This window comes from Oncorhynchus nerka, linkage group LG14 (assembly GCF_034236695.1).
Source record: "Oncorhynchus nerka isolate Pitt River linkage group LG14, Oner_Uvic_2.0, whole genome shotgun sequence".
Classification (NCBI taxonomy): domain Eukaryota; kingdom Metazoa; phylum Chordata; class Actinopteri; order Salmoniformes; family Salmonidae; genus Oncorhynchus; species Oncorhynchus nerka.
The window spans coordinates 62,354,711-62,369,607 of NC_088409.1; the positions used below are offsets into that span (position 1 = coordinate 62,354,711).

At 45.4% G+C, this 14,897-nt stretch overlaps 1 protein-coding gene across 1 annotated transcript; it reads left to right on the plus strand.

The window, feature by feature from the left end:
• The first annotated feature begins 4,554 nt into the window (after positions 1-4,554).
• LOC115141622 (apolipoprotein A-I-2) lies at positions 4,555-6,736 on the plus strand. The gene is made up of 4 exons (XM_029680663.2): positions 4,555-4,604; positions 5,319-5,370; positions 5,502-5,646; positions 5,782-6,736. The coding sequence occupies exons 2-4, from the start codon at positions 5,328-5,330 to the stop codon at positions 6,380-6,382; spliced, it is 789 nt and encodes a 262-aa protein (XP_029536523.1). The 5' UTR covers positions 4,555-4,604; positions 5,319-5,327; the 3' UTR covers positions 6,383-6,736.
• Positions 6,737-14,897: the final 8,161 nt, after the last annotated feature.

Here is a 14,897-nt window from a genome sequence, read left to right on the forward strand (position 1 = left end):
TTTAAAAAATCACCATGTCATTGGATTTAGGTTAAAAGTTAGGTGAAAGAACGAAATCCTCTTACGTTGATGACATTTGGTAAATCCAATAACTTTACCACATTGATTGAATAAAATCACATTGATTATTTGTGTTGAAATGACATGGAAATAATGTTCATTCAACCGTTTTTTCGCCAGGGGGGGATTGTATTATTCATTTTACTTCATTTTGATGAAAGTGCTCTATCAGATTCATAAGTAGGAGCGCTAAGATTGAATCCTACTACACCGGCTCTGATGCTCGTCGGATGTGGCATGGCTTGAAAACTATTACGGACTACAAAGGAAAACCCAGCCCAGCCGTGAGCTGTCCAGTGACGTGAGCCTACCAGACAAGCTAAATGCCTTTCATGCGCGCTTTTAGGCAAGCAACACTGAAGCATGCATGAGAGCACCAGCTGTACCGGACAACTGTGTGATCACACTCCCCGTAGCCAATGTGAGCAAGACCTCACTGACATTTTCAACCTCTCCCTGGCCAAGTCTGTAATACATACATGTTTCAAACAGACTACCATAGTCCCTGTGCCCAAGGAAGCGAAGGTAACCTGTCTAAATTATTACCGCCCCGTAGCACTCACGTCGGTAGACATGAAGTGCTTTGAAATGCTGGTCATGGCTCACATCAACACCATCATGCCAGAAACCCTAGACCCACTCCATACTTCCCCAACAGATCCACAGATGACACAATCTCAATCGCAATCCACACTGCCCTTTCCCACCTGGACAAAACTATATGAGAATGCTGTTCATTGACTACTTCAACACCATAGTGCCCCCAAAGCTCATCACTAAGCTAAGGACACTGGAACTCAACACCTCCCTCTGCAATTGGATCCTGGACTTCCTGAAGGGCCGCCCTCAGGTGGTAAGGGTAGGCAACAACACATCTGCCACGTTGATCCTCAACACTGGGGCCCCTCAGGGATGCTTGCTTAGTCCTCTCCCATACTCTCTGTTCACCCCCAACTGCGTGGGAAAGCACGATTCCGACACCATCATTAAGTTTGCTGACAACTCAACAGTGATAGGCCTGATCACCGACAACGATGAGTTTATAGGGAGGAGGTCAGAGAACTGGCAGTGTGGTGCCAGGAACTGAGCGTTGTGAAGAGGGCACGACAACACCTTTTCCCCCCCAGGAGACTGAATAGATTTGGCATTGGTCCCCAGATCCTCAAAAAGTTCTACAGGTGCACCACCGAGAGCATCCTGACCGGTTGCATTACCGCCTGCTAAGGCTACTGCTCTGACTGTAAGACGCTACAGAGAGCAGTGCGTACGACCCAGTACATCACTGGGGCCAAGCTTCCTGACATTCAGGACCTATATACTAGGCGTGTCAGAGGAAGGCACAAAAAATTGTCAAAGACTCCAGTCACCCAAGTCATAGACTGTTCTCTCTGCTACTGCATGGCAAGTGGTACCGGAGCTCCAAGTTTAGGACCAAAAGGCTCATTAACAGCTTCTACCCCCAACCCATAAGACTTCTGAACAACTCAACTAATCAAATGGCCACCGGACTATTTACATTGGCTTGTAAGTAAGCATTTCACTGTAAGGTCTACCCCTGTTGTATTCGGCACATGTCACAAATAACATTTGATTTGATTTGAACAATTTTACTATGCTGTGGGGATGTTTTTCAGCAGCAGGGACTGGGAGACTAGTCACGGTCGAGGGAAAGATTAACGGAGCAACGCACAGAGAGATCCTTGATAAAAACCTACTCCAGAGTGCTCAGGACTTCAGACTGGGGCGAAGGTTCACCTTCCAACAGGACAATGAATCTAAGCACACAGCCAAGACAACGCAGAAGTGGCTTTGGGACAAGTCTCTGAATGTCCTTGAGTAGCCCAGCCAGAGCCCGGACTTGAACCTGATCAAATATCTCGGGAGATATTCTTGGGAGAGACCTGAAAAGGGCTGTGCAGCGGCGCTCTTCATCCAACCTGACAGAGCTTGAGAGGATCTGCAGAGAAGAATGGGAGAAACTCCCCAAATACAGATGTGCCAAGCTTGTAGCGTCATACCCAAGAAGACTTGAGGCTGTAATCGCTGCCAAAGGTGCTTCAAAAAAGTACTGAGTAAAGGGTCTGAATACTTATGTAAATGTGATATGTCTGGGTTTGAAAAAAACAATAATTTGCAAAAATGTCTACAAACCTGTTTTTGCTTTGTCATTATGGGATAGTGTGTGTAGATTGATGAGGGAAAAACACAATTTCATCAATTTTAGATCAAGGCGGTAAGGGAACAAAATGTGGATAATGTCAAGGGGTCTGAATACTTTCCGAATGCGCTGTACAACGCCAGTCAAATTTATTTAGAATTCATGTTCTACATTAACAGTTTTCATACATCAACATGCTCCAATTTCAGCTAGAACTCAAGCCCATGGGTCTGCAGGGATGTCCCCTTAGTAAATGAACAAGTTCTACGGAGCTCACTAATCCAGTGAGGAAAACTAGAAGTTCAAATCAAGTCAAATGTATTGGTCACATGCACAGAATAGGACAGGTGTAGACTTTACAGTGAATTGCTTACTTACGAGCCCATTTCCAACAATGTAGACTTAAAAAAGCAAGACAAATGTTTGCTAAATAGAAAGGAAATAGTTACACAATAAAACAATAATGAGGCCATATATAGTAAAACTATATACAAGTTCGCTTACAATATATCAATAGATTTCTAATGACACACAAACACTATGATGACAGACACTCAATCCTCTATCCCAAGGAAATTCCAATTCCGCCGATTGACATGGAGCCACATTGACAAAGTCCGTCGATGACGGAACAAGTTACAGCTCAACACTGACCCTTTAACCTATTAATCACCATGGAGCTTGCGGCACACACATACAAACACACACACTCCCTCTCCCTCTCTCTCCCTATCTCACTCACTCACTCACTCACACACTCACTCACTCACTCACTCACACACTCACTCACTCTCACTCACTCACTCACTCACTCACTCACTCACTCACTCACTCACTCACTCACTCACTCACTCACACACTCACTCACTCACTCACTCACTCACTCACTCACTCACTCACTCACTCACTCACTCACTCACTCACACACACACAACTCGGGGCTCCCGAGTGGTGCACCGGTCTAATGCTCAGTGCTGTATCACCACTGGCCGTGTTTGGGAGCCCCATAGGGCGGCACACAATTGTCCCAACGTCGTCTGGGTTAGGGTTTGGCCGTGTTAGGCCGTCATTGTAAATAAGAATTTGTTCTTAACTGACTTGCCAGGTTAAATAAAATAAATAAATACAAATATAGAAACACTGTGTCCCATCGGAAATTACAACATGCTCTATGACACTGGGGTTTATGGCCCTGGACCTGATGTCCTCTCTCTGTGTCTTATCTGTGATCTCAATCAAGCCAGCAAACGCTGTCCAACCCCCACACAGGCTCCAATGCAACAGTCAACACACAAGAGAAGGAGTCAGAATTGATAGCAGAATGTTATTAGGCTGATTGCATTCAACTTACTGTCTTCTCTTTGACTGTGTTCCCAAAGGTCTACCAGATCTATATAACTTGTACATAAAAAATGAAGAAAGATATACATATACATGCTGTAGGTCTCCACAAATCAAACAATGGAGCCAACCAATAGCGATAACCCAGTATTTAACTGTCACTTTTGACCTCTTTAGAATCTTGTTATATACGAGCATGTTTCTTTTTGCTTATTCTCATTGCTGAATCGGGGACAAATCTCATGTGTCCCTCATTTGGTAACCCTAATCCCTCCAACAATGTATAATCCATTCTCTTCTTAGTGAACAATGTTGTGAATAAATGAACAAGATAACTTGAGGCTAGCAGATGTTCCTCCTTGGTGAAAGGTCTTTGGTAGCATCAAGATGCCTAATGCATCCTCAGGGTGCTCCTGTCACCTCTCTCTCCCCTGCTGTCTGGCCCATCTCCCTGGTTCTGGCCCTTTCATGTCTCATGATAATGCCACAGGAGATAGCAGCTCAGATAGTCCAGCAAGGCCAGGCAAGAATGGCCATTGTCCTGGAGGCCAAATGTTCCGGGAAATCATGGAGCACATGGTGGTTGTATTGTGTGTGAAAATTTTACCATCTCACAAGGTGATTGAGTTGATTGTGGCATTGAGCACAGCCAGAGTGGAGATTGTAATTATTCGCCTGAAAATGAAATCATATCACAATTAGAATAGATAGCCATTTAGAAAGACACAAAATAGGGTCGAGAACATTTGATTATCCAGGATAATGCACACACAGACAAGTGTGTGTGCATGCGAGTGTGTGTGTGCGCATACACTAGTGTGGGAGTGTGTGTCCACAGAGTTTCACTTTGCTGACTCCCCCTGAATGCACTCTGCAGGTGACCATTGTACCCGGCTCCTCCCGGTGTGACGGTGTGGGGGTGAGGTCCACCTCCACGGAGGCACACAACCTCTCACACCTCTCCCCCCTCCTGCTGCTCCAGCCCTATAAAAAACAGAGCTGGCCCTCCTGTTCCCCAGTCTCATAACGACCAATCACCCACCAGGTAAGAGAACAACTGGGAGAGCTAAGGGCTGGGGCTAGAGGTCAAGGACTTGGTCTGCATACGCAGAGGACAACTGAGGAACTAGCAGAGAGAAAGGCAGACTAGAACTTTCCTGCAAACTTTTTTGGCATCTTATTTTGAACGCTTATTACCACTTTGATATGAACTGTTGCAAATACATTGGGCAGCAGTTATCACTTTAGCAATACTTCTTCCAGACAGTTTACGATGATTTACTAGAGAGATGCGAGGGAACAATGGAAAAATAATTGTATTAAATGTCCTAGAAAAAAAGATAAGCTAATTTTCTTCCTATGGGAATTAGGTGGTAGGAGTTGAGGGTTAATCTCGTTGAAGGAACAGTATAACTCTATCCAGCTCTGTGTAATCTGACCAGATTAGAGGTCCTTTCAATAGGCTGACATATGGCAAAGCGTCAACTGATTTAGGGCAGCCTGGAGCTGCGTGTCTTTGGGGGTTTGCTCCTTGTGCTTCTCCAAGTGAATTATTGTCTAGTTTGCTTTTGGTGACATTTAAAGTTTGATTTAGAGTGTTTTGCAATTAGTGATTTGTTACACTGTTCAAGTATTGTTCAACTCTAAATCTATTCTTAACCATTCAATGTTGACTTCCCATGGTTTACATTTTCAATTGTGACTATTTGAATTCTTGTCTTGCTCATTGTTCATCATCTGTTCTCTTTTCCCCCCTCAGACCACCATCATGCAATTCCTGGCTCTTGCACTCACCATCCTGCTGGCCGCAGGTTAGTATCCCATGCTCTGGTGTATTGAAAAATTCTAAATTGAATCTTACTCAATTCTATTAAAGTGCTGGGCCATTCACCACTGTTGCCCAACCAATGTCTGACCCTCTCCCCTCTCTCTCCTCTCCCAGCTACCCAGGCTATTACCATGCAGGCTGATGCTCCCTCTCAGCTGGAGCATGTGAAAGTAGCCATGATGGAGTACATGGCTCAGGTGAAGGAGACCGCACAGAGGTCCATCAACCATCTGGATGACACAGAGTACAAAGAGTACAAGTAAGAACATGTTGCATTTCATCTTCTCTATCTTCAATGGTGCCCAACCTCCACATATAACTAAAACAATCTCTCTCTCTCTCTCTCTCTCTCTCTCTCTCTCTCTCTCCCTCCTCTTCTTGATGTTCCTCTCAGGGTGCAGCTGTCCCAGAGCCTTGACAACCTCCAGCAGTATGCCCAGACCGCCTCCCAGTCCCTGGCCCCCTACAGCGAGGCCATCGGCGTTCAGTTGACTGAAGCCACCGCCGCTGTGCGCGCTGAGGTCATGAAGGACGTGGAGGAGCTGCGCTCCCAGCTGGAGCCCAAGCGAGCCGAGCTCAAGGAAGTCCTGGACAAGCACATAGACGAGTACCGCAAGAGGCTGGAGCCCCTGATCAAGGACATCGTCGAGCAGCGCCGCACCGAGCTGGAGGCCTTCAGAGTTAAGATAGAGCCCGTTGTGGAGGAGATGCGTGCCAAGGTGTCCGCCAACGTGGAGGAGACCAAGGCCAAGCTCATGCCCATCGTGGAGACCGTCCGTGCCAAGCTGACCGAGCGTCTGGAGGAGCTGAGGACCCTGGCCTCCCCCTACGCTGAGGAGTACAAGGAGCAGATGGTCAAGGCTGTTGGAGAGGTGCGCGAGAAGGTGGTGCCCCTGACCACCGACTTCAAGGGCCAGTTGGGCCCCGCCGCCGAGCAGGCCAAGGAAAAGCTCATGGCTTTGTACGAGACCATCAGCCAGGCCATGAAGGCATAAACACGCCCTCAACCGGACCCCTCCCTCTCTCCCTCCCTTCTCACTCACACTGACTCACGCACCATACGTACCAAGTGAATGCCAAACTGATGCACTTCCTCTGCAGTGACATGGCAGACACTTACTCTCTCTAACCACCACCACATGCACTCAAGCACCTGCAAGCGCAGACACTAACACACTATTGCATACATTCAGTTTTGAACTGTGTTCAGGGCCTGTGTGCACAATCCTAGGCCTGCACAATCTCGACTGTACTATGAACATCAAGTGTGAATATTCTTGTGTTGCTGCTTGTTCAAGATAGCTGTGTGCTTCGAAACAGCTCAATAAACACCATACTGTTTCATACTATTTTATTCTCTGAGTTTGCCTTCTTTGGATTGTATTGTTTAGAACAAGATTTTATTTATGGCCCTAACAACTAACATGGCGCTTTGTGACAAAATAGCCATGTTGGGTTTATGTGTTCAACCAATATGTGTTCGATGACAGGATTTTGAACCACAAAATAATGTCGTTCTTCTATAAAGTCTGCTCGCTCAACATGATCAAAATATAACTTCATAAACAATATACACTTATGACAATGAAACAAACACATGTCTCTTCCACGGATACCATGTCACTGTAACAGTGTTAATTCGCATTAGTTTAAAAGAATGGTTCATCTAAAAATGATAACTGATAAAAACAAAGACAAATGAACTTAAAAAGCCAACTGAAAGCCAATGACCATTCATGGAGATCATGGGAGTTCAGTCTTACTGTTGGTGGCCATAGAGCGTTGGTGAACGGAATAATGAGGAAGAGGTGTCAGTGTATTGGTAGGCAGTGACCCGGTAGAATTTCATTAGAGATGGTGATGATGGGGAGCTAACACCGTTCCATCACCGAGTATGTGCACATAGACACACACACGCGTATACACACACACACACACACACACACACACACACACACACACACACACACACACACACACACACACACACACACATACACAGTTTATACTTCTTGAGTTATAAGGTTGCTTAACAATCATGCCGTCTAGACGTAAGTTGGTTCTCTATAGAGTAGCCTTCCACCAATACCAACTTCTGTCCCTTCACATGTAACATCACTAGATATTAAGCAAGAGGGTAGTGATGGGTGAGACCTTCAACGGCTCAGTTGGTAGAGCATGATGTTTGCAACGTCAGGATTGTGGGTACTGTTATCTGCACTAGCAGCGTTATGAAATCATATCTGCTGCTATCTACTGCTAAGTTGCAATAGTTTTGATAATAAACCTGTACTAACTGTACCATAAACTTGTATCGGCTGCTATTTGGTTTTGGTTTGTTTGTAATGTTTGTTCATTGTTTTTTGGTTTGTCTTTAATTATGTGAGTTGCTTTGGATAAAAGTGTCTTCTAAATGGTATATATTTTTCAGGACGCTGTCTTTCAAAGATAATTCGTAAAAATCCAAATAACTGATCTTCATTGTAAAAGGGTTTAAACGCTGTTTCCCATGCTTGTTCAATGAACCATAAACAATTAATGAACATGCACCTGTGGAATGGTCGTTAAGAAATTAACAACTTACAGACGGTAGGCAATTAAGGTCACAGTTATGAAAACTTAGGACACTAAAGAGGCCATTCTACTGACTCTGAAAAACACCAAAAGAAAGATACCCAGGGTCCCTGCTCATCTGCATGAATGTGCCTTAGGCATGCTGCAAGGCGGCATGAGGACTGCAGATGTGGCCAGGGCAATAAATTGCAATGTCCGTACTATGAGACGCCTAAGACAGAGCTACAGGGAGACAGGACAGACAGCTGATCGTCCTCGCAGTGGCAGACCATGTGCAACAACACCTGCACAGGATCGGTACATCCGAACATCACACCTGCGGGACCGGTACAGGATGGCAACAACAACTGCCCGAGTTACACCAGGAATGCACAATCCCTCCATCAGTGCTCAGACTGTCCGCAATAGGCTGAGAGGGCTTGTAGGCCTGTCGTAAGGCAGGTCCTCACCAGACATCACCGGCAACAGCATCGCCTATGGGCACAAACCCACCGCCAGATTCTGACTGTTACTTTTGATTTTGACCCCCCGTTTGTTCAGGGACACATTATTCCATTTATGTTAGTCACACGTCTGTGGAACTTGTTCAGTTTATGTCTCAGTTGTTGAATCTTGTTATGTTCATACAAGTATTTACACATGTTAAGTTTGCTGAAAATAAACGCAGTTGACAGTAAGAGGACGTTTCTTTTTTTGCTGAGTTTGTGTGTGTGTGTGTGTGTGTGTGTGTGTGTGTGTGCGTGTGTGTGTGTGTGTGTGTGTGTGTGTGTGTGTGTGTGTGTGTGTGTGTGTGTGTGTGTGTGTGTGTGTGTGTGTGTGTGTGTGTGTGTGCGCGCGTGTGTGATTATTACATGTCAGTGGCTTCATTACAGTGTGATGGATGAAGTGGGATCCAGGGTCCCTTGAGTGTCCAAGCCTGTATAAAGCCTGCTTGGTGTTCCAGTCCGCTGTCCCAGACCCAGTCAGTGGTACCCTCAACCACACAGACCCTCTGCTTCTCCAAGGAGCAGCAGCATACCACCCTGCATACCACTGCTGGCTTGCTTCTGAAGCTAAGCAGGGTTGGTCCTGGTCAGTTCCTGGATGGGAGACCAGATGCTGCTGGAAGTGGTGTTGGAGGGCCAGTAGGAGGCACTCTTTCCTCTGGTCTAAAAAACAATATCCCAATGCCCCAGGGCAGTGATTGGGGACACTGCCCTGTGTAGGGTGCCGTCTTTCGGATGGGACGTTAAAACGGGTGTCCTGACTCTCTGAGGTCATTAAAGATCCCATGGCACTTATCGTAAGAGTAGGGGTGTTAACCCCGGTGTCCTGGCTAAATTCCCAATCTGGCCCTCAAACCATCATGGTCACCTAATAGTCCCCAGTTTACAATTGGCTCATTAATCCCCCTCCTCTCCCCTGTAACTATTCCCCAGGTCGTTGCTGCAAATGAGAACGTGTTCTCAGTCAACTTACCTGGTAAAATAACGGATAAATAAATAAATAAATAAAAAGGACAGCTAACGGTCTGAGACTAAATCAGGGAGCTTTGCTGTGGTCAAAGAGCTACTCTAAATTGGACAGCAGACTGGTCAGTGAACAGCAGAGCAGTACAACCAACTGGGGGAAGTTGAAAGTGGACAAATCTGAAGCGTTTTGCCCACCACTGGAGATTCTGACTGTAACACGAACAGTATGGATGGTACTGGAGCTTCATTGCATTAGTTTGAATTCATGGTTCCCACATCTTTTCTTGTGAAATCCTGTTTTTCATGTGTTTTTTCCTCCTCTTCTCCACATTTCCTCAGTTGTCTCACAGGTGTGCCCTCACGCTGCCCTGCTGTGCAGAGGCTTTTTGGGGTCACCTGTGCCAAAGCCCCCCAGGTCACGGGGGTCACAGTTCAGCTGGAGATGCACACACACATAAACACACACACACACTCACTGTGGTTAAACTAATCACTGCGTTGCTGCGGTGTCCTGCATGGTCCTTGTAGGAGGATGATGTTCTCTACATTCCAGGTAAGTATCTCAGGGATGGACTGTGGATGACAAGAGCTCCAGGTGAGTTTTCTCCATAGAGTTACATAAAATGTGATTTATAGGATCTGTGGTTTTACCCACACTCTGCCAGCATAAGAGACATGCACTAGATAGATCTACACGTAACGGTGTTTGTGGGGAATCATCATACAGTATATTGTGCTTATGATGTACTGTACAGTCATACTCTGGCAGCCTCTTCTTGATTGTACAACATAATATGTACCAGATAATGCACAAAATCTTAAACAGCGAGAATTCAGAATGCATTGAGTCGAACTTTCACCCTGGTGTAATATACCCTGGTGCACCCTGGTGCAACCTATGAATATAGTATCTTTGCTCTCCTGTATGTAGATATGTATTCCACAGCTCCTCGTGTCTGGTGGCAGGCAGGGCCGACGTGGCGCCCCCGGGGAGGATGGACTTCCACCCAGACTTCCCCGCCAGAGGCTTCCAGTGGATGAAACAGGTGGTCTCCTTCGACACACTCAAACTGACCAACGACCTGCTGGATGACAATGGACATGAGCGACAAGCGCACACACACACTGTACACACGGACACAGACCAGTCCAGACCAGACACAGACACAGACACACACACTGACCAGTCCAGACCAAACACAGACACACACACACATACCGACACAGACCAGTCCAGACCAGACACAGACACACACACTGACCAGTCCAGACCAAACACAGACACACACACACATACCGACACAGACCAGTCCAGACCAGACACAGACACACACACCGACCAGTCCAGACGCACACACACACACACAAATCTTTACAAACAGTACTTGCTTAAGTTCTTTATACATTCTTTGTATTTCTGAGTCTTCGTTCCTGTGTGTGGATGTAATGTGCATTGTGTTTGTTTGTCACACACCTCGATGATCTTGAACTCCATGCAGTGATCACAATATAGTAGTTATATCAAGAAAAGCCAAAGTTCCAAAAGCTGGGCCTAAAATAGTGTGTAAGAGATCATACAAAATATTTATCTGTGACTCTTGATGTGGATGATATTACAAATATTTGTTGGTGAGGAATTGATGAGGAATTGAAAAACTGTATGGTTGAAAGAGTTGGGGCAAAATGAGTGGCTAATAAGTCTGGCTTCACATCTGACTGGCTGATTTACCGCAAATTGAGAAATTATGTGACTAAACTCAACAAAAAGAAGAAGAAACTGTATTGTGAAGCCAAGATCAATGATATAAAGATTATGGTATTTTTTGTTGTTGAATACATTAAATGAAATTATGGGCAGAAAGACAAATTCAGGCCTCTCGAGTGGCGCAGTGGTCTAAGGCACTGCATCGCATTGCTAGCTGTGCCACTAGAGATTCTGGGTTCGAGTCCAGACTCTGTCGCAGCTGGCCGTGATCGGGAGACCCATGGTGCGGCGTACAATTGGCCCAGCGTCGTCCGGATTAGGGGAGGGTTTGGCCGGCAGGGATGTCCTTGTCCCATCGTGCTCTAGTGACTCCTGTGGCAGACCGGGCGGAGTGCATACTGACACGGTTTCCAAGTGTACAGTGTTTCCTCTGACACATTGGCTGGCTTCCGGGTTAAGTGGGCATTGTGTCAAGAAGCAGTGCGGCTTGGTTGGGTTGTGTTTCGGAGGAACTACCAATTGGATACCAGAAAATTGGGGAGAAAAAGTGTGGGAGAGGTGGAAAAATAATTTATATCAATCAATAATGACAAACCTCCTATATTTTCATCATATATTTAATCTGAGCCGATGGGAAAGTGTTTGTCCTCAGGCCTGGAGGGAAACCAAAGTCATTCCTCAACCAAATAATGGTAAAGTGGTCTTTACTGGTTCTATCAGCTGGCTGCCAGCTCTTAGCAAACTGTAGGAAAAACTATGTTTGACCAAAGCCAATGTTATTTCTATGTAAACAAATTAACAACAGACATTCAGCATGCTTAGGGCACTCACAAATGACTGGTTGCTGGTTGAAATTGATAATAAGAAGTTTGTCGGAGCTGTACTGATTTCAGTGCAGCCTTTGAAATGTTGACCATAACGTTTGTGGTATGGCTTTACTACCTCTGCCATACCGTGGATTCAGAGCTATTTACCTAATAGAACACGGAGGGGTTTTCTTTCATGGAAGCTTCTCTAATGTGAAACATGTAAAGTGTTGAACATTTTTACCATTGACTTTCCGCTGGAATTAAACAAAGCCTGTGTGACCACATAATATGCTGATGATTCAACCCTATACGTGTCAGCAACCACATCGAGTGAATTCACTGCAGCCCGAAACAAAGAGTTGCAGTCAGTTTAAAAATGGGTGGCCAGTAATAAACTGGTCTTGAATCAAATTGTATTGGTCACATACACATGGTTAGCTGATGGTCATGCGAGTGTCGCAAAATGCTTGTGCTTCTAGTTCTGACAATGCAGTAATATCTAACAAGTAATCTAACAAATTCACAACAACTACCTTATACACACAAATGTAAAGGGATGAATAAGAATATGTACATATAAATATATGGATGAGCGATGGCCGTGCGGTATAGGCAAGATGCAGTAGATGGTATAGAACAGTATATACATATGAGATGAGTAACGTAGGATATGTGAACATTTTAAAGTGGTGTTATTTAAATTGACTAGTGATACTGTTATTAAGTTAATTTATTAAAATGGCCAGAGATTTAGTGATGGCTGTTTAACAGTCTGATGGCCTTGAGATAGAAGCTGTTATTCAGTCTCTCGGTCTCAGCTTTGATGCAACTGTACTGACCTAGTCTTCTGGATGATAGCAGGGTGAACAGGCAGTGGCTTGTGTTTGTTGTCCTTGATGAGCTTTTAGGCCTTCCTGTGACATCGGGTGAGACCGCACTGAGACTTGCGGTTGAGGGCAGTGCAGTTGCCGTACCAGGCGGTGATACAGCCCGACAGGATAATCTTGATTGTGCATCTGTAAAAGTTTGTGAGTGTTTTAGGTGACAAGCCAAATTTCTTCAGCCTGCTGAGGTTGAAGAGGCGCTGTCTTCACCACGGTGGCTGTGTGGGTGGACCATATCAGTTTGTCCATGATGTGTACGCCGAGGAACTTAAAACTTTCCACCTTCTCCACTACTGTCCCATCGATGTGGATGGGGGCGTGCTCCCTCTGCTGTTTCCTGAAGTCCACGATCATCTCCTATGTTTGGTTGACGTTGAGTGAGAGGTTATTTTCCTGACACCACACTCCGAGGACCCTCACCCCCTCCCTGTAGTCTGTCTCGTCGTTGTTGGTAATCAAGCCTACCACTGTAGTGTCGTCTGCACACTTGATGATTGAGTTGGAAGCGTGCATGGCCACGCAGTCATGGGTGAACAGAGAGTACAGGAGAGGACTGAGAATGCACCCTTGTGGGGCCCCAGTGTTGAGGATCAGCGGGGTGGAGACGTAGTTTCCTACCGTCACCACCTGGGGGCGGCCTGTCAGGAAGTCCAGGACCTGCACAGGGCGGGGTTGAGACCCAGAGTCTTGAGCTTAATGATGAGTTTGGAGGGTACTATGGTGTTAAATGCTGAGCTGTAGTCAATGAACAGCATTCTTACATAGGTATTCCTCTTGTCCAGATGGGATAGGGCAGTGTGCAGTGTGATGGTGTCTGTGGACCTATTGGGGCGGTAAGCAAATTGGAGTGTCAGGTAGGGTGGAGGTGATATGATCCTTGACTAGCCTCTCAAAGCACTTCATGATGACAGAAGTGAGTGCAACGGGGCGAAACTAAGAGCATTGTATTTGGTACAAATGATTCCCTAAGTTCTAGACCTAGATGAATCTGAAAGGTGTGGCTGTTGAGCAAGTTGAGTAGACAAAATGATTTGGTTTTACCTTAGATTGTAAACTGTCATGGTCAAAACATATAGATTCAAAGGTTGTAAAGATGGGGAGAGGTCTGTCCGTGATAAAGAGATGCTCTGCTTTTCTCACAAAGAAAATCCTGCAGGCTCTGGGTTTTATCTTATCTTGATGATTGACTAGTCATATCGTCAAGTGCCGCAAAGAAGGACCTAGTTAAGCTGCAGCTGGCCTTGAACAGAGAAGCACGTTTTGCTCTTCATTGTAATCAGAGGGCTAATATCAATACTATGCATGCCATGCATCGTAAGAGTTAAGGAAAGACTGATTGTATCGCTTCTAGTTTTTATAAGAAACAATGTATAGGAAATTCCAAACTGGTTTCATAGTCAACTTATATACAGCACTGACACACACACTTACCCCACCAGACATGCCACCAGGGGTCTTTTCACAGTCCCCAGGTCCAGAACAAATGGAAGGAAATGTACAGTATTATACAGAGTCATGAGTGCATGACTCTCTCTCTCTCTCTCTCTCTCTCTCTCTCTCTCTCTCTCTCTCTCTCTCTCTCTCTCTCTCTCTCTCTCTCTCTCTCTCTCTCTCTCTCTCTCTCTCTCTCTCTCTCTCTCTCTCTCTCTCAGATCACCCAGCTGAAGATAGCCAGTAACCTAAAGGGCTTCCGAACTACTGATCCTGATGCCTGGTAGAACAAATAAACATGTTCTTTGTTTGTTAATGTCTAGAATTTCAGAATTGTTTTGGTGATACGTTGAACACAAAAGTCAAAGTACAACAACAAAATGCAGACATTGAGAACTGATTGTCAGATTCAGATGGCTTCCCTCCTACAATTAATATCTAATCTAGATTGTTCCATGGAAACGCTCAATTAAATAATAACTGCACCATTGTACATCCTTATCGCTCGCGCTCTTATCACCTGATTCAGGTTAAGGAGCAATCGCAATAGGATACCTGATCTTTGACACTGGCGTCTACATATGACAACACAACAGACACTCAGGTAGCCTAGTGGTTAGAGTGTTGGACTAGTGACCGAAAGTTGGCAAGATCGA

Bases quoted from the DNA above. Each gene is read 5' to 3' on its own strand.
- LOC115141622 (XM_029680663.2), top strand. From the start codon at position 5,328: ATGCAATTCCTGGCTCTTGCACTCACCATCCTGCTGGCCGCAG. The intron at 5,371-5,501 runs GTTAGTATCCCA...CTCCTCTCCCAG, and splicing joins CACCATCCTGCTGGCCGCAG to CTACCCAGGCTATTACCATG. The intron at 5,647-5,781 runs GTAAGAACATGT...TGTTCCTCTCAG, and splicing joins ACAGAGTACAAAGAGTACAA to GGTGCAGCTGTCCCAGAGCC.